General features: G+C 43.8%; 1 protein-coding gene, 1 non-coding gene and 1 pseudogene across 2 annotated transcripts; 2 read left to right on the top strand and 1 right to left on the bottom strand.

Moving 5' to 3' along the window:
- Positions 1-891: 891 nt before the first annotated feature.
- On the bottom strand, positions 892-16,729 carry LOC123639246 (zinc finger protein 627-like). The gene is made up of 5 exons (XM_045552892.1): positions 16,430-16,729; positions 2,775-2,901; positions 2,525-2,585; positions 1,207-2,116; positions 892-1,038 (listed from the first exon to the last, which is right to left on the bottom strand). Exons 1-5 carry the CDS (start codon positions 16,430-16,432, stop codon positions 892-894), a joined length of 1,248 nt encoding a protein of 415 aa, XP_045408848.1. The 5' UTR covers positions 16,433-16,729.
- On the top strand, positions 4,975-5,081 carry LOC123631119. Its single transcript, XR_006732993.1, has one exon. It is a non-coding gene; the product is annotated as a U6 spliceosomal RNA (small nuclear RNA).
- On the top strand, positions 16,539-18,611 carry LOC123639162 (annotated as a pseudogene).
- Positions 18,612-19,376: the final 765 nt, after the last annotated feature.

Genomic DNA, 19,376 nt, shown 5'->3' with positions numbered 1-19,376 from the left:
AAAGTGATGCCAACTATTAGCAAGGAAAATGAAATAAACAACTTTGTCTTCCCTCCAAAAGTAGCATTTCCCATAGGAAAGAAAGGCAGAACATATATAGAGTATATGATATCTAAAACCTGTCACGAGACCAGTAGGAAAACCCCCAAAATTAACAGACACATTTTTCAATGGTGATAAATCACAGAACTATTGAAAAACCACATAAAAATGAAACCTACCCCACATATTTAAAAGACATTTTGATTCACCCATGGATACAACACACTTCAAAATGGAAGGAGAAAAATTAACTGATTTAGGAAAAAATTTTTTGCCTTTTAAACAAATACACTATTGCTTAAATAGTACTTACAGAATTATGTTCCCTCAAGGTTACTTTTCCAAGGTAAGAACTAGAAATTCTTGGTCCAGAGACCCACTTTAAGCATGAGCTACTGATAAAGGGAATATATTTATAAAGTTTATAATATTTTCTTCAAGTTGTGTATATTCTGGAACATTCTACGTAGACTACTTTGCATCAGGCTCTTTATCTTACTTACATTTATAGAATTTCTCTACAAAGGGGGTTTTCACGACTTTCAAAGTATTTGTTGTCCAGGCACAGTGGCTCATGCCTGTAATCCTAGCATCTGGGAGGCCAAGCTGGGAGGATCAATTGAGCTCAGGAGTTCAAGACCAGTCTCAACAAGAGCGAGACCACTTCTCTACTAAAAAAAAAAAAAAAAAATTAGATTAAAACAAAAAATAAAATAGATGAAGGGAACTGGGAAAATGGAATGCTTTCCCACATTCCTTACGTTCATAGAATTTCTCTCCAGTGTGAGTTCTTTCATATATTCCAGTGCACTTAGGCTACATGAAGTCATTATCACATTATTTACATTACTACAGCTTCTCTCCGGTATGTTTTCTTTCATGTATTCGAAAGGAACCGGAACGACGGAAGGTTTTACCACATTGCTTACATTCATAGGCTTTCTCTCCTATGTGAATTCTTTCATGTCTATGAAATGAACTGGGAAAAGCAAAGGCCTTCCCGCATATCTGACACTTATAAGCTCCATTTCCAGTGTGCATTATCATGTGTCTTCGAAGGCTTGTGGCACAAATAAACATTTTCCCACATTCCTTGCATTCATAGGGTTTCTTTCCAGTGTGAGTCATTTCATGATTTCGAACAGAACTGCGAGATCTAAAGGCTTTCTCGCATTTTGTACATTTATAGGGTTTCTCTCCAGTGTGAATTTGTTCATGTTTTCGAAAAGTACTGGAACAACTGAAGGCCTTCCCACATTGCTTACACTGATAGGGTTTCTCTCCAGTGTGTATTCTTTCGTGTATTCGAACTTCACTGGGGTAATCAAAGGCTTTCCCACATACCTTACATTTATAACGTCCCTCTCCAGTGTGCATTATCATGTGTCTTCGCAAACTCATAAGAGAGAATGCTTTCCCACATTGCTTACATTCATACAGATTCTCTCTATTGTGAGTCTTTTCATGGCTTTGAACAGGATAAATAAAGGCTTTACCACATATTTTACATGTATAGGGTTTCTCTCCAGTGTGAATTCTTTTATGTATTTCAATGTAATAGGAATACCTGAAGGCTTTACCACATTGCTTGCATTGATAGGGTTTCTCCCCAGTGTGACTTCTTTCATGTATATGTAACAAACTGGGATAAGCAAAGCCTTTCCTACAAAACTTACATTTATGAGATCCATCTCCAGTGTGTGTTGCCATGTGTCTTCGAAGGGTTTTGGGAGAAATAAAGGTTTTCCTACATTCCTTACAATCATAGGGTTTCTCTCTAGCATGAGTGTGAGGACTTTCATGTATTGGGAAAGAGTGGTGATCACCGAAGGCTTTCTCACATTGGCTACGTGTATATGGCTTCTCTGTGAATTCCTGATACTCATTTGGTTCATGTTCAGTGTGATCTCTCATGTGAAATGAATGACCCATGGCGATCTCTCCACACACACTGCTTTCACATGCTTTTACTAAAGGAGTTTTCTTGTGCAGAACACGCTCTGGAATCTGGCTCAAGGTTTCTCTACCTTGATGCCCTTCTTTACTTTCATGGAGTTTCTCTGCCATATAACATCTGTAAAAAATGTGAAACACATTATTGAGGATTTATTTATAAAGGACTGTACATGTGTTAATAGGTTTTAAACTTAAATTTTTAACAGTATCAGGGGAAGTGTAGGCTTTGTGCCCTGTCTTGAGTTCTTTGATGTGAATGAACTGAATGCTCTGCAAATGGCTCAACTGCAGCTATTATCAAAAGAGTGGTATTCATACAGGGTTTCTTAATACTGTTTCCAAGGGAACCATTTTGCCAACAATAAACATCTATGTCACTTTTATGCGTATATTTTGATGACAATTTTCTAAGAATAAACAAATCTGAAGCTGGGCTTAACTTGTTATGTTTGCTTGTTTCTAACACTTTCTGATATTCTAAGATTCTCTCTCAAGGAAATCGCCTTCTCTCCTGAGTGTAAATTACCTTAGATTTCTCCCTGGATTTTTGTATCGATCTTCACTGTCCTGGTCTTCCAATTTTATTCCTAAATATAAACCCAGAAAAATTACAAAATTATAGAGAATTATTAGATTGTCTGTTCACGGGACACTTCAGCCATGCTTTATTTATTCACTAAAGCATTCCCCTTCCATATTGCCAATCACTGAACAGTGTTGATGAACAAGAAACACTTGTTTTCTAAATCACTTAAGTTAAGGAATAATATCCTTACCTACAAAGGACAGGTTCCTCAAGGTTTCCCACATCACGTCTCTGTAGAGATTCTTCTGGGAAGGATTCAATAAAGCCCACTCCCCTTGAGTGAAGGTCACAGCCACATCCTCAAAGGTCACTGACTCCTGAAATATCCCACAAGTTCAGAGGATGGGTAAAAATGAACAGCCCTGATGTATACTCAATTCATAAGAGGTTCATATGCTGCCGTGGTCTCCAAGCATTTATTCTATGACTTGGTCATCGGACTCTAATTCTCTGTCTGTACTCACCTCCTCCCACATAGCAATTCTGATGCTAGAATTGAACAATTTAGTAAAGTAACAAATGAGCAGGAACATTCCTCTTGAGGAATGCCTGGGACATGCCTAATGTCTCTCTGTACAGTGAGTCTGTAACACTAGTCATAATAAAGTCGTACTACTTAGTGTGCAGGAGAAGAGACATAACATTAGCAGTCCTGAGACTGCTTAGCCTTAGAAATGCTTTTTCACAAAGTTTGACTTTTGACAATATCTGGGAACTGGACTTTTAGAGGGACCATACCAGCTTATCTGTTAAGAGGAGCCCAGTGTGCCCAAACTGTTATGCAAACAACATAATATTTGTGCAACTCTTGTCTTCCCTCTGAGAGTTTGGAATTTTCTTCTTTTGTTGTTTTTCTTGAGACAGGGTCTCGCTCTGTCTCCTGGGCTAGAGTACAGTGGTGTCATCCTAGCTCACTAAAACCTCAAACTCCTGGGCTCAAGCAATCCTCCCATCTCAACTTCCCGAGTAGCTGGGACTACAGGCATGTGCCACCACATCTGGCTAATTTTGGTTTTTTTTTTTTTTTGGTATTTTTTGTAGAGACAGGGTCTTGCTACATTGCTCAGGCTGGTCTTGAATTCCTGGCTTCAAGTCATTCTCTCACCTTGGCCTATCAAAGTGCTAGTATTACAGGTGTGAGCCACCACACCCGGCTGAGTTAGAATTTTGTTACATGCTCAGCAGAGGGTACATATTTCCTTAGCCCCCCAAAACCACCCTGGGCACGGAATATCTAATGAGCTTCCCTGGTATATTGTATAATATTTCACAGGTTTTGTCACAATTTTTTTCTTGGGTAATTCAGTCCATCCTATGTGATTAGACTAAGAGAGAACATTTGAAAGCTGGAACCTGGTTTCCTATAGACCAAAGTTAATTAAGTACGATGAAAGGTGAATGAAAGATATCTCAACATTCTAATGGAGAAATTTTAAACATTTTATTGGATAGTGTCAATGCAAAAGGACATGGGGGAAAGATGACACATGTTATTATAAGGAACTCAATGTCACTAAGATGATACCTCTCACAAATATTTATAGAGTTCCTTGAATCCCACAAACAGACCTTTAAGAAGTCAGCAAAAACTACTTCACCAAACCTAATAGAAGTATCAAATGTCTAACAATGGTAAAAATCTTCTGAACAAGGAAGTGACAGCTTGCATAATATAAATAAAAGGTGTTTTTGGTTTTTTTTTTTTCTTTTTTTTTAGACAGAGTCTCGCTGTGTTGCCCGGGCTAGAGTGAGTGCCGTGGCGTCAGCGTAGCTCACAGCAACCTCGAACTCCTGGGCTTAAGCGATCCTACTCCCTCAGCCTTCCCAGTAGCTGGGACTACAGGCATGCGCCACCATGCCCGGCTAGTTTTTTCTGTATATATATATTTTAGTTGGCCAGATAATTTCTTTCTATTTTTAGTAGAGACGGGGGTCTCGCTCTTGCTCAGGCTGGTCTCGAACTCCTGACCTCGAGCAATCCACCCGCCTCGGCCTCCCAGAGTGCTAGGATTACAGGCATGAGCCACTGCGCCCAGCCAAATAAAAGGTTTTGAAACTATAATATTCAGGACACCATACTATTAACAGACAGATAAACAAATAGACCAAGGAAAAGGAAAAGAGTTTTCAATAAGCCACCATATATATGAAAAGTTGATTGCTGGCAGAGCAAGGTTTGTGGAATTCTGGCAGAATTCATAAGCACTTTAATACATGAGGCAGGGACAAACTAATATCTAACTGGATAAATGCATTGCATTCCCCTCTATTCCATGGACAATAACCAATTTATTGTGCAGGTAAATGTGAAAGATAAAATTAGAATGCTTTGAAAAGTCCCAGGCAAATGTCTTTTTGATGCAAGAACAGAATTTTCTCATATAAGAAAAGTGCTTGCTTCAGCAGCATGTATACTAAAATTAGAATGATACAGAAAAGATTAGCATGGCCTCTGTGCAAGGATGACATGCAAATTCATGAAGCATTCCATATTTTTCTAGAATATATAACAGCTCCAACAATTCAATAGGAAAAATCAAATAATCCAAATAAAAAATGGGCAAAGGGTCTGAATAGACATTTCTCAAAAGAAGACATACAAATGGTCATCAAGTATATGAAAAAATGTTCAACATCATTATTCATCAGAGAAATGAAAATCAAAACTACAATGAGATATCATCTCACCCCAGTTAAAATGGCTTTTATCAAAAAGGCAATAACGAATGCTAGCAAGGATGTGGAGAAAGGGGAACCCTCGTACACTGTTGCTAGGAATGTAAATTAGTGCAACCACTATGAAGAACAGTATGGAGGTTTCTCAAAAAACTAAAAACAGAACTACTGTATGACCCAGCAATCCCACTGCTGGGTATATATCCAAAAGAGGGGAATTCAGTATATTGAAAAGATATCTGCACTCCCATGTACTTGGGAGGCCGAAGCAGGAGGATCACCTGAGCCCAGGAGTTGGAGCTGCAGTAAGCTATGATGACACCACTGTACTCTAGCCTGGGTGACAAAGTGAGATTCTGTCTTTAAACCAAAGTAAAAAGGAGCAAAATAAAGAGTTAATTTAAAAAAACAACGAAGATAGAAAGAAAAAGTAAGCCATAGAGATATGAACTGGAAAATTTAAATACATGAAAATTAAAGAAGGTAAAATACAAAGTAGGAGAAATATATCTGCAATACATGCCAATATAAAAGGATTAGTGTGCAGCACAAAAGTGAATGAATACACAATTAGTTTGTGGAAAAATAACCAAAACATATTTAAGAGAAGATAAAAGACCACATATGACAAAAGGACCATCTATCTCCTGGGTAATAAGGAAAGGGCCACGTAAAATGTCAAGCAGATCCCATTTCACCATAGTGATCAGAAGGACAAAATTCGCCAATCAGATAATGCCAAGTGTTGATATGACCACATCAAACAAATAAGCAATCATGCATGAATGAAGGAACAATCAGTTGCTATTTATAGTAAATTAAAGAGTGAAAAGTGCACCTGAAAAAGCTCAAACACCATAACCAACAGAATGAATGAGTAAATCGGATGGCCAAAAGCCTTAGACACTTGAGTGTGTGAAATACAGTGGTGCAAAGGAATCACCGATAAACCTTTTTACTATAACAAATACTCACCTACACAAAGTTTAAAAGAGGTAAAACGAAAAGAACACTGCTTGGTGACAAATAACAAATGTTAAAGATTTTTTTAAATAACCAAAGAATCAGGAGAGTAGTCACCTGCGGGGCAAAGCAGAGATGAGTCATAGAGAGAACTCTTAGGAGACCTTATGACTACCCAAGGCCCAGGTATGAATCTTGATGAGGATTCCAAAGATATTTATATTGTTATTATGATGAAGTCTTACCACATCCTTTTTATTCATTCGTTTGTGAATATATTTATACATGATAAAAATGTAAAGAAATAAATTTTAAAAAGGACATAATTTGTACATGTTCATCTGCTATAGAATGTAGAACTCTAGTTTTAATTCAGAGATTTGACAGCATAAAACACACACAAGGCCAGGCGCAGTGGCTCATGCCTGTAATCCTAGCACTCTGGGAGGCTGAGGCGGGAGGATGGCTCGAGGTCAGGAGTTCGAGACCAGCCTGAGCAAGAGCGAGACACCGTCTCTGCTAAAAAATAGAAAGAAATTATCTGGCCAACTAAAAATATATATAGGAAAAAAATTAGCTGGGCATGGTGGCGCATGCCTGTAGTCCCAGCTACTCGGGAGGCTGAGGCAGGAGGCAGGAGGCAGGAAGATCGCTTGAGTCCAGGAGTCTGAGGTTGCTGTGAGCTAGGCTGACGCCATGGCACTCTAGCCCGGGCAACAGAGCGAGACTCTGTCTCAAAAAAAAACCACACATACAAAATAGCAATACTCACAGTATGAGCTCCCCAGCAAGCAGCAGGCCATAGAGCATGACAGCCATCAGGAAGCAGAGCTGGTAACTGAGTCAGAACAAAATAAGACAGACTTGGGGAGTGGGCAATGTCCAGACATCCGGTTAATGGGGCTTATTTTTAGGGTCACCACTGAGGTGTGGTTCTGATGTTGAGAATGGTGGTTATGTGGTACACTGTGGGAAAAACCCACTCTGTGTGTTCTTTCTAGTCTCTCACTCTAAACCAACAACACAGAAGACTTCTGTGGCCACACATGTGGAGGTTTTCCCCACATACCATGCAAGCAATAAATTCTACAGGGCACATCAAGTCAATTCAACTTCAACACTATCTACCTGGAGATAGCATCAGATCCCACAGGTTGAGGGCTTTAGTACCACAAGACTGCCCCCCCCCCCCCCCGAAATCAGTCACAAACCTGGGCCTCTGAAATTTCTGGCCTTTTCAACAAATAGGACCAAATTGTTTTACTGCTGAAATTCTACCAAACATTTAAGAAAGAATTAACACCAATCTTCTTCAAACTCCTTCAGAAAATTAAAGACAAGGGTATATATCCAAATTCATTGTCTGAGTCCAAAATTATGCTAACAAAGATAGCCAACAACAGGAACTATAGCTACAGACAAACATCTGTTATCAATACAGTCGTCTCCCAAAATCCATAGAGGATTGACTCCAGGATCCCCCGCAGATATCATAATCTGAGAATGCTCAAGTGCCGTATAGAAAATGTTAGATGTGGTGGTAAGCGCCTGCCATATCAGCTACTTGGGTGGCAGAGGAAGGAGGAGAGCTTCAGCCCAGGAGTTTGAGACCAGTGTAGACAACATAGTCTCAAAAAATATATATTAAAAAAAAAAAGGCCATGTGTGGTGGCTCACATCTATAATTCTAGCACTCTGGGAGGTTGAGGCAGGAGGATTGCTTGAGCTCAGGAGTTTAAGACAAGCCTGAGCAAGAGTGAGACCCTGTCTCTACTAAAAACAGAAAAATTAGCAGAGCTTCATGGCAGGAGCTTGTAGTCCTAGCTACTTGGGAGGCTGAGGCAGGAGTATCGCTTGAGCCCAGGAGTTTGAGGTTGTGGTGAGCTACAATGGCGCCACTGCACTCTACCCAGGGTGATAGTGAGACTCTGCCTCAAAAAAAAAAAAAAAAAAAAAAAAAGCAAGAAAAAAAAATCACTAAAAAAACCTGAGAAACTTTCTATAGTTTCTGTATAAATATTACTTTCACTTTATTTTGTTGGCTCGCTCCTAAATTCTTTCTTGCATGTAGCCAAGGACCCACTTGGACTTCAAGGGGCTCCCAGTATTACTTTTCTGTGTCATCTTCCTGGTAACCCAGATGGGACCAAGGGAGATCCCCATCCGGACCCCAAATTAACACAGTATGGCACTATTCGGACTGGAAGAACAGGTAAGTCTCCCTTTGTCTGGTTTGGTTTCTTTTTGGGTTGTTTTGCTTTCTAAAGTGTCAGACTCTGTTATTCCATCACTCTCTTTCTGACTGCCCCCCAGTTGCTTCGGGGTTTTGGCATTTGGGAAGGGACTCTCTTTTTTGGTGAACCCAAGTTAAAGGCCTGAAATGGGCCTCTTGGGAATGATTGCTTTATTTTTCTGAAAGCCAGGCCACCTAGTGCCCTCTGCCAATGTTTTATTTTGTCCCAATTTATCTTATTTTTTTGAAAGCCAGGCCACCTAGTGCTGTCTGCCAGTGTTTAACATTTTACCCCCTCATGACCTGTCTTTGATTGCCCCAACATGAAGACTTACCATTTTCCCAGCAACTGGCTGACTGTTGCTCCTTAGGTTGTTTTTTTTCCAAAACCCTTAAACTCCAGACTTATCCTTGGTATCAGCTGGCTTTATAATTTCTCTAGGCCACCTGTGAGCATGAAAACCCATTTTTCTGTCTGAGGCTTCTTGCTGGCAGTTAGGCTGTTACTCTTGCTATTAACTTTCTTTTTTTCTCCCTTTGCCCAAACTCCAAGTGATTTCTTCAAGTCAGACTATAATGTTACATTGGAATCTTACATGTGGTCTCAGACTGAAGCCTGGTCTGCACTTTGTATGTTGTAACAGTCGTTTTCCTGTGTTCTATCTTTTCTCCTCTAGCCTTTGTGCCTTCTCAGCTGCACCAGCCTTGACTCTGCAAGGTTTGGCCACCGTTGCCTTGTTGACTTTCTTAAAGGAAAAGGGAAGGTGGAAATCTTGTACTTACTAGTTCCACCACAGGCCTGAAAAAGCCCCCCGGTCTAACAGAAAGTCTGTTCAGGATGGGAACGACAACAGGCATCCCAAAGGACTCCCCACTGGCATGCGTCCTCAATAACTGGAATAAATTTAAGTTAGAAAGTCTAAAAAGAAAAAAGTTTATATATTTATTTATTCATTTTGTAACACTGCATGGCCACAATACACATTGGAGGATCAGGCCGGTAAATGGCTCCCTAAAGTATAATACTATACTGCAGCTAGATTTGTTTTGCAAAAGAAAGGGAAGATGGGGGAGGGGAGGTCCCCTATATTCAACCTTTCATGGCCCTTTATCAGGATCCTGACTTGAGGGATGGGTTCAGGATGTATCCAGCCCTTGTAACCTCCAGGCACCAGGAAGTCACACCAGATATTCTGGATGACACTCTCCTGGCTCCCCACTTAAACAGCCCATGCCACCCTAGGGACCTCCCTACGCCCCACCCCCCAGTCTCCCAACTCTGCCACACAGGGTTCCACCCCAGGGCCATTCTTTGGATATACCTTCTTCCTATCCAACTCTAGGCCTAACTTGTACCCCCCCCCATGCCAGATGAAGTGAGCCCAACCAGAAACATCAGGAGTGGGGTCCCACATAAGCCTCCAAAGTCCAATCTGTGTCTGCTATGAGAAATGGCTAATGGGGATGGAGGAACAATTAGGGTACACGTTCCCTTTTCTATGTCAGATTTGGCTATACGCAAGCAGAAGTTTGGCTGGTTTTCTGAAGATCCTGGGAGATTTATTGAGGAATTTGCTAAACTGGCTATGACTTTTGACCTAACATGGCAGGGCCTGCAGATACTATTGTCCGTCTGTAGAAGAAAAGCAGAGAATCCTGAGCACTGCTTGAGAGTACGCAGACAGGGTGGCAGCTCAAAATCAAGGCCATGCCACATACTGCATAGGGGGAGACCCTGTTCCTGACCAGGATCCCCAGTAGGATTACCAGAGGAGATCCATATATGGAGAGCATAGAAATCACATGGTAACTTGCCTGACAGAGAGTATGAAAAAATGTGTGATAAAGCCGGTAAATTATGACAAAGTTAGAGGGGTGACCCAGGGAAAAGATGAGAACCCCACCTTATTTCAGAGTTGCCTAGCTGAAGCCCTGAGAAAGTAAACTAACACAGACCCACATTCCCCAGAGGGACAGACCCTTTTGGAAATGCATTTCATTTCCCAGTCTGCTCTCAATATCAGGAGAAAACTACACAAGGCAGCAATGAGCCCCAAACCCCTATGAATCAGCTTTTGGATATGGCCTTTAGGATATACAATAATAGGGACAGGGCGGAGGAGGCAAGAAAAAACTAAGAAATAATCAAAAGCCCCAGGCGCTGGCAGATACATTAAGCTCCCTGCCACTCAGGGTTACCCACCCTATAGGAAAATGGCAAGGTCTTGGGATCCCAATCAGAGTGTCTTCTGCAAACAAGAGGGCCGCTGGAAAAAGGATTGCCCCATGCTCCAAAGGGAGCCTGGGCCGCCCAAGCCCATGATGACCGAGAAAGCAAAGGACTGATGGGGCCTGAGATCTCTCATGGCTCCTGTTGGACATCTCAATATTGTCCTTTGCCAGTCTCTATGTAATACCCCTATCTTGCCAGTAAAATAAAATAAAATAAAATAAAATGGGAAATATAGGTTTGTTCAAGATTTATGGGCAATTAATGAAGCTGTGATTCTAGTCCATCCTATAGTTCCTAACCCCTATACCATACTAACCCAGGTACCAGAGAATGTGAAATGGGTTACAGTGTTGGATTTAAAGGATGCTTTCTTCTGTATACCTTTGCACCCAGATTCTCAATACATATTTGCTTTTGAATGGACTGACACAAATACTTATATGACCTCCCAATTTACAAAGACAGTTTTACCCCAAGGGTTTAGAGACAGTCACCATTTGTTTGGAAATGCTTTGGCAAAAGATTCAGGGAATTCCAATTCAATAGGGGAACTCTCTTACAGTATGTAGATGAGTTATTAATATCCAGTCCCACTAAGGAGGACTCTGACGAAAATACCATCCAGGTCCTAAATTTCCTGGGAAAGTGAGGATAACGAGTATCCCCTGATAAAGCTGTTCAATAGGTCAAATATCTGAGGTATGTTCTCACTCCTGGAAACAGGACTATCAGAAGGAGGCGATATTTGCACTTCAGCCCCCTCACAGTAACAAGCAGCTGAGAACTTTTCTAGGAATGGCAGGGTTCTGCCAGATCTGGATTCCTGGGTTTGGACTTATAGCAAAACCTCTGCATGAGGCTTTAAGAGGATCAAATCATGAGGCTTCAGAGTGGAACAAAACTTGCCAACAAGCTTTCTAACCTTAAAGGAAAAATCTGGGACTGCCCCAGCTTTGGGATTGCCGAATTTAGAAAAACCCTTCACCCTTTATGTGGCTGAAAGGCAAGGGCTAGCCTTGGGGGTCCTTACTCAAAAGCTTGGAAATAATCCTAGGCTTGTGGCTTATTTCTTAAACAATTAGACCAGGTGGCGACTGGATGGCCTGTATGCTTGCGAGCCGTAGCCACCACTGCCCTATTGGTAGAGGAGGCTGGTAAGTTCACCATAGGACAACAACTGGAAGTAATGACTCCTCATCAGGCATAGGAAGTATCAGAAGCCAAGGGACACCAATGGCTGACAGGAGGACATCTGCAGGTATCAAGCCCTTTTACTTGACACCCTTAAGGTATGCCAGGTTTTAAACCCTGCTACCCTGTTCCCTGATTCTACCTCTCTAGAAGCTATCCATTCTTGTACTGAAAGTTATAGACCAGACTTAATCCAGTAGGCCCGACCTCAAAGATGAACCCCTGCCAAACCCTGATGTTGAATGGTTTCCAGATGGAGGTAGCTTCATCCATGAAGGAAAGAGAATAGCTGGGTATACCATAGTTAATCAACAAGAGGTTATTGAAGCTAATGCTCTGCCTCCCCAAACTTCTGCACAAAAAGCAGAGCTAATTGCTCTGATTACAGCCCTCCAGTTAGGAGAAGTCTTGAGAGTCAATACACATACACAGTCCAAATATGGATTCTTAGTACTCAATGCCCATGTGGCTATATAGAAAGAGCAGGAATTGTTAACAGCAAAAAGCTCCCCTATAAAACACCACTCTGAGATCCTAGATGGCAGCAGTCCAACACCCCAAGGAAATAGCCGTCATTCATTGCAGAGGACACCACAGGGAGAAACCTTCATTATTATAGGAAATGCTTTGGCAGATAGGACAGCTAAGGCTGTAGCAAAGAGGGGATCAATATTACAGTCTCCAGCATTAATACTGGAGAAGCCACGCCTGTCAGCACCACCTCATTATACAGCCAATGAAGTCAAATGGGGCTGAACGGAGGGGCCTACAAAAGGACTCCTCTGGGTGACTCTCAAAGAAGGAAAACTCCCAGAAGTGGAACAATGGAAGGTATTTAAGCATGTCCAAGACTCATCACATCTGGGATGAAACTCTATTTAGCTTCTCTCACACATGTCTTTTAGTAGGGGTTTGTTCCAAACTATAAAGATTGTTACTGAGGCCTGTGAACTTTGTGCCTCTAACCATCCTGGAAGCCACCCCATGACTCCATCTTTACTCCAACCTGTACAATACCGAGGCACATACCCAGGAGAAGACTGGCAAATAGATTTTACCCAGATGCCACCCTTCAGGGGATTAAACTATTTGTTAGTGTTTACAGACACTTTCATGGGTTAGATAGAAGCTTTTCCTACCAGGACAGAGAAAGCATTGGAAGTGTCCAATGCTTAAAGAAATCATTCAAGACTTGGACTACCAAGAAGTTTACAAAGTGATAATGGGCCTTCCTTCACTGTCAAAGTGACTCAGCAGGTCTCTTCGGCCTTAGGCATTACCTATCATCTCCACTCCTCCTGGAGGCCTCCATCATCAGGTAAGGTGGAGAAAGCCAATCATATCCTGAAAAGGATATTAACAAAACTTTGTCAGGAGACCTCTGAAAACTGGGTCTCGGTCTCTCTCCTATGAATTAGGATAGTCCCCCAAAGAACCTTAAAGCTTAGTCCATTTGAAATGACTTATGGGAGGCCCTTTCTAACCTCAGACCTCTTATGTGATGAAAAAACTCATAGAACCCTAACCCATATTAACCTAAGTCAGGTCCAAACAGCCCTCCAAACATATGGAAATAAAATATTACCCTCCCCCTGAAGGAAGAAGTCAACTCCCCTATATAACCAGGAGACCAAGTCTTATTAAAATCTTAGAAAGAGGGATCTCCTGATGACCAATTGCACCCAAAGGGGAGTGGTCCTTTTCCTGTATTACAAAGTACTCCCACTGCTGTTAAACTTCAGGGAATTGCCAGCTCGGTACACTTATCTAGGGTTAAACCTTTTTCTCCTGAGCCATTTCAGACAGGCCCAGAAGAAAGTCCACAAGAGCCTGCCTAGGAAAGTCAACCCCTTGATGGGTTAAAGGCCAAGAGAAAGAGAAACTGTCATTCAGCTTCAGATAAGCAAATATTTAGCTTTGGGTTTTAAAGCTGTTGTTGTATTCTTGTCTTTGTTGTGAATAATCCATGTATATCCTAATATCTATATTATGGTAGTTGCCATCATAATGCTGTCGGTTTTTATATGAACCTTGTCTACCAATTTCTTTTTTTGACTGAACTCTCGCATGCCCTAGCTGGGGGTTGAAACTTAAGTGATTGTTGGATATGCCATGCTTCAGAATTTCTCCAACATTCCAAGCCTCACCCCCCACTTGAGGGGTCAGTGACAAAATTTGCATCACTTCTTCTTTCTCTTTCACTCGTCACATAATTGATGTGTACTCTAAAACCACAGGTGGAAAACAACCCCAGTCTATTTTCATACACCCCCAGTGGCATAACATGTCTATCCTCATAGAAAGGAATGTTGAAAATGAAGGTCAAGGTTTCAAGGCTGGCCAAACTTCTCTTGCCAACCACAGGATAGATCACTGAATAGCCTTAAACCACCTATTGGCAGAACAAAGGGGAGTTTATGCCTTCGCCAACACATCTTGTTGCTTTTATATTAACTCCTCTGGCAAGGCTGAAACCACGGTTAACAACCTTTTGCAAGGAGCCAAATACCTTCCAAATGCCAGAACCACATTGCCAGGGGATATGTGGTCCTCCATCAAAAAATAATCTCCCCTCCATTATCTGGTTTCTCCCTTTACTGGGCCCACCATTGCTATCTTTTTGCTCCTTCTTTTCTCCCCTTGCTTGTTTAACCTTCTTATTAACTTTCTCTCTTCCAGGTTACAAGAATTTCATGCTAAGAGGATGCTAATGCAAGGCGTCCAACTCATCCCACCAGCCAATCCAGAACCTGGAGGCATCCTGCCAGTGGGCCCCAAGATTAGAGTTCCAAAGATTTTTACTCCCCCAATGCTAGGCAGAGCCTACACCCATAACATCAGCAGGAAGAAGTTACAGAAGGTGGACCTTTTTCCTTCTACAACCCCTTGAGATTAAGGGGGAGTATTATTTCTGAGGGGACAATGAGACAGGGAATTAGCAGGTACTGCTTTGGGTACCGCATCGCTGCAGGTGATGCCTTAGGCATTGCTTTGGGCATTGCTGCAGCATTGCCTCACTGAGTCAGAAAATTTTGAAACAAAGTTTCTAGTTGCCCCGATCAAAACAAGATGAAGGCAGGGCAAGCTCCAAGGGGTTAGAACCAGGAGGGTGGAGAAACACCACCCCTGCCATGAATATTCCTCCCCTTGTTTAGCCTGTTGCTTAAACAGAAAGGCAACAGGAACCAGGGTACTGGTCCTCATCTGCAAGGGGCTGGCTGTCTTCTGCAGGGAGGGCCAGCCTCTACTCTGTACAGTAGACCTTGCAACTTTCTATAGTTTCTGAATAAATCTTGCTTTCACTTTATTTTGTTGGCTTGCTCCTGAATTCTTTCTTGCATGAATTCAAGGACCCACTTGGACTTCAAGTTGCTCCCAGCATTAGGAATCACTTTCCTGTGTCACCAGCATCCAATTGGCTGACCTCCCATGTGTCAGTCTCCAAAGAATGGAAACTGGGTTGGCAGGGGGAATGCTGAAAGTCCCAAGGGATTACCTTTTTAGATGAAGGGTATAACAGGAAACTCCTCCCACCCCAGGCATCCAGCTACTCCCCAGAGAGGCCACACTCCCCTACCTAAGGCCATCCTCTGGGAGGAATGACCCAGGGACTGATGTTCACTAGACTCTCCAAGAGACTTGGCATCTGTGGTCATACTGAGTCATCCCCAGGCAGTTCTGAAACCCAGGACCAAGAAAAGACAGTGTGTGGGCTGAGGACACATCACCCTGTAAAGTTTCTAAAGGGGAACCTCAACCCAAAGACATTCTGATAAGGTGTCTGTGCCTATGAAAGATATTTTAAAAAAAGGAGAGGCACAACGATTTTTTACAGCAGATTGTCAGGTGGTTATTCTCTGCTTTCCTCTCATCTGAAATGTTCACAAACAAAATAAGTCTTTTTGAAAAGACCACTATTGATCTGTGGAAAAATGATAAACAATATATCCAGCTGAATGAAAGGCACTATGGACAAACAGTTGATAATAACAATGTTGCGTTCTAGGGAGAAGTTGATGTTTGGGAATGCAGGGAGGGATCTGGAAATTTAAGGATTTATTCCCAGCGCTAAGAAGAGCTAGGCTGGGGGACAAGGCCGTGGGTTTGCGACCCTGCCTCATATACGTTTGGAAGACTGTGGAAAAGGGTCTCCCTCCAGGAGAACGGAGGGGATGGGGACCTCCCCTGCATGCCACAGCCCCTTCCACCCATGACCCCCATACACTGAGTTGGGACTCTCCCCTGATGGCCCTCCCGCCGTCACCGCACAATCTGGGAACATGTGGGGCTGCAGCTGTGAAGCTGCTCAGAGGGGGCGCTGGGCCGAGGTCACCACGCAGGGACGGGCAGGACACCTGGGGGCCCGGATGGGGCCCAGCCCCACTCTGCTGGCCATAGGGACCAAGAGATGAGCTTCGCCAGCGGGGGTGACTCGGGTCGCCCACTCTGGAGTGGATGGCTGGGAAGCCCGGCTACCGCCACAAACGGGTTCCGGCCCGCTCCAACCAGCCCCTTCTCCAGTCTCCGGATCCCTACCCCACATACTCACCATTTTTCGGCTTCTGGGTTGTCCCTGGGTCTCTCTACGACTTTTGGAGTCAGTCAGGTCACACCTTGAAAGCGGCTGCAGCGCAGCCACACCTCTCAGAGCACCGCAGATGCGACGCCCCGTGCACACCGCAGGAGCAGATCCCCTGGTTTTGTGGAGCTTCCCGCCCTCTCAGCGGCGCGCCTGATTGGACAGTTTGCAAAATATCGCTGTTGATTGGGTAGAGCTCCAGGACCCGCCCCCTAGAGGCTGAGGACGAGAAAGGCAGGAGGCATGGCTGAGCGGATCCTGTGGGAAAGATTCTGGCCACAGCCCTTTAGGGGCGGGGCTTCCTTCTCCCCGTTGGGACCTGGTTCTCACCCTGGGGATTTTGGCATTTCAGCACAATTTGCTTCAGGAGGCCGGGCTCGGTGGCTCACACCTGTAATCCTAGCACTCTGGGAGGTCGAGGCAGGAGGACTGCTTGAGGTCAGGAGTTGGAGACCAAATTAGCCGGGCATGGTGGCCAGTGCCTGTGGTCCCAGCTACTCGGAAGGCTGAGGCAGGAGGATCGCTTGAGCCCAGCAGTTGGAGGTTGCTGTGAGCTGGGCTGATGCTGACGCCACGGCACTCTAGCCCGGGCAACAGAGTGAGACTCTGCCAAAAAAAAAAGAATTTGCTTCAGTCTTTCCAGAGCCCACTCTGGCGTCTTCTTGTCCTCAGAGGGCCCTTCCTTCTTCTTCCTCTTGGACACGGGAGTCACAAGTGTGTGCAGGGAATTGCACACTCACTGTCCAATAGAGCAATCACCTGGCCTCAGAGCATGAGGGCAACCGAGGCCTGGCCAGGCCACACTGGAACAGGAGGAAAGACCTGATGTCCTCCTGGAGTCAGGAATTGAGGATAAGGCATGGCCAATTCTTTTTCACATCTTATCTCTCCATCTACCCATTTCCAGAAATAAATAAATAAAAACACAACAACAGGCCGGGCGAGGTTGCAAGACGCGTATCGCCGCCGGGTGGTCAACAAACGCGGGCCTGACGGAGCGCGGTGGCGCTCGGAGACCGCAAGGCGACCGGGAGCAGCTGGACCCCCGGCTGCGCGCCAGTCAGAGCTCGCGGCGCAGCGCGGCCCGCCGGCCACTCAGCGTCCATCGGTCCCGACTGCAGCCCGGAGTGCAGCCAGCGGGCATGACCAACCCACCCGGGGCACCGCTGCCGGCATTCGCAGGCCGCGGGAGAAGAAAGCCCAGCCCCGCTCGGCCCGGAGCCAGGAGGTGACTCGGAGCGAGGGGGTGAACAGGGAAGAAATGGCGGCAGCCGGGCTCACGGTGACTGTCATCCACAGCAATGAGAAGCACGCCCTTCATGTTACCCCCCAGCAGGGCAGCAGTGAACCAGTTGTCCAAGACCTGGCCCAGGTAGTTGAAGAGGCCACAGCCTTTTCAGAAACTCATTTAAAGGAAAATCTCTAAAGGAAATGGAGACATCACTGTCAGCACTTGGAATACAGAATGGTTGCCGGGATAACAAAAGATCTGATATATTCTGTGTTCCCCAGGTGCCATCTAAATTAAAATCCAAAAATGTGGCTAAAAGTGGTTTTTGTTGCAGGCATTTATTTTCATGGACGCTGATGGGAAGATTAAATAACGTCTTTCAATGTTAATAAATTTCTGCAAACTGAAAAATATACTAATAATAATGGTTGCTGGGTCATCATGTTAATTAGAAAAAAGAACAGTCCAGAGGAAGAGGTTGAACTAAAGAAATTGAAAGATTTGGAGAAGTCTGTGGACAAGATAGCTGACCAACTATTAATAAAAGAGTTGAATAAAGAATTTACTGGAATCCAGCAGCATTTTCTGGCCAAGGATTTGCAAGCTGAAGCCCTTCACAAACTTGATAGGAGAGTAAAAGCTGCAATAGAGCAGTTTATGAAGATCTTGGAGGAGACTGACACACTACTTCTGCCAGAAAAATTCAAAGACAGTAGACTGAAAAGGAAGGGTTTGGTGAAAAGGGTTCAGGCATTCCTAGCTGAGTGTGAGAGACACAGCGTAACAGAACATATGCCAGGAGACTAGCTGCTGCAGTCTGCAAACTTGGCCTTGGCCAAGGGAGGTACAGCAGAGAAAGCCTATGCTGCCCTAAGGAATGGCACCACCAGCTCTGCCCTCTCTGGAACAGAAATTTCCTGATTTCTCCAGGGCTGCCAGGGGCAATTAGCTAATTGCAAATTTTCCTCCTCTTACACTGTTTCTCATTGTCTTTATGATCTTAAAAAGAAAACAAAAACAGGCCAGGCGTGGGGATTCACGCATGTAATCCTAGCACTCTGGGAAGCCGAGGTGGGAGGATTGCTTGAGGTCAGGAATTTGAGACCAGCCTGAACAAGAGTGAGACCCTGTCTCTACTAAAAATAGAAAAATTAGCCAGGTCAGGCTGGTGGTGCACGCCTATAGTTCCAGCTACTCAGGAGGCTGAGGCAGGAGGATCGCTTGAGCCCAGGCATTTGAGGTTGCAGTGAGCTAGGCTGACACCACTGCACTCTAGCCCAGGAGAGAGAGCCAGACTGTCTCAAAAAAAAAAAAAAAAAAAAAAAAAAAACGCAGGTCAACAGAATAAAGTCATTAAGTTCCTGGGAAAACCGGGGGTTATATGGCAGCAATATTTTATAAAGGAATCACAAGAGAAGTAAAGCAAACAATTGAATTAGTTCAGATAACCAGTCTGCTTCACCTATGGTTCACAAGGAAAACCTGCTTTCAGAAGGCAAAACAGGCCAGGCATGGTGGCTCACACCGGTAATCTTAGCACTCTGGGAAGCTGAGGTGAGAGGATCACTTGAGCTCAAGAGTTCGAGACCAGCCTGAGCAACAGTGAGACCCCCGCCACCCCATCTCTATTTAAATAAACAAATAAATCAGAAAACTTAAAAAAAAAAGAAATTAGTTGGACAACTG

The sequence above is a fragment of the Lemur catta genome, chromosome 1, assembly GCF_020740605.2.
Source record: "Lemur catta isolate mLemCat1 chromosome 1, mLemCat1.pri, whole genome shotgun sequence".
In the NCBI taxonomy this organism is placed as follows: Eukaryota; Metazoa; Chordata; class Mammalia; order Primates; family Lemuridae; genus Lemur; species Lemur catta.
This window is presented reverse-complemented; position numbering and strand designations above follow the sequence as displayed.

What these genes read in the sequence shown, in the direction of transcription:
- LOC123639246 (XM_045552892.1), bottom strand. An exon ending in GAGGAACCTGTCCTTTGTAG is followed by an intron (nt 2,586 to 2,774) that starts GTAAGGATATTA and finishes GTTTATATTTAG; the next exon opens with GAATAAAATTGGAAGACCAG. An exon ending in AATCCAGGGAGAAATCTAAG is followed by an intron (nt 2,117 to 2,524) that starts GTAATTTACACT and finishes CATTTTTTACAG; the next exon opens with ATGTTATATGGCAGAGAAAC.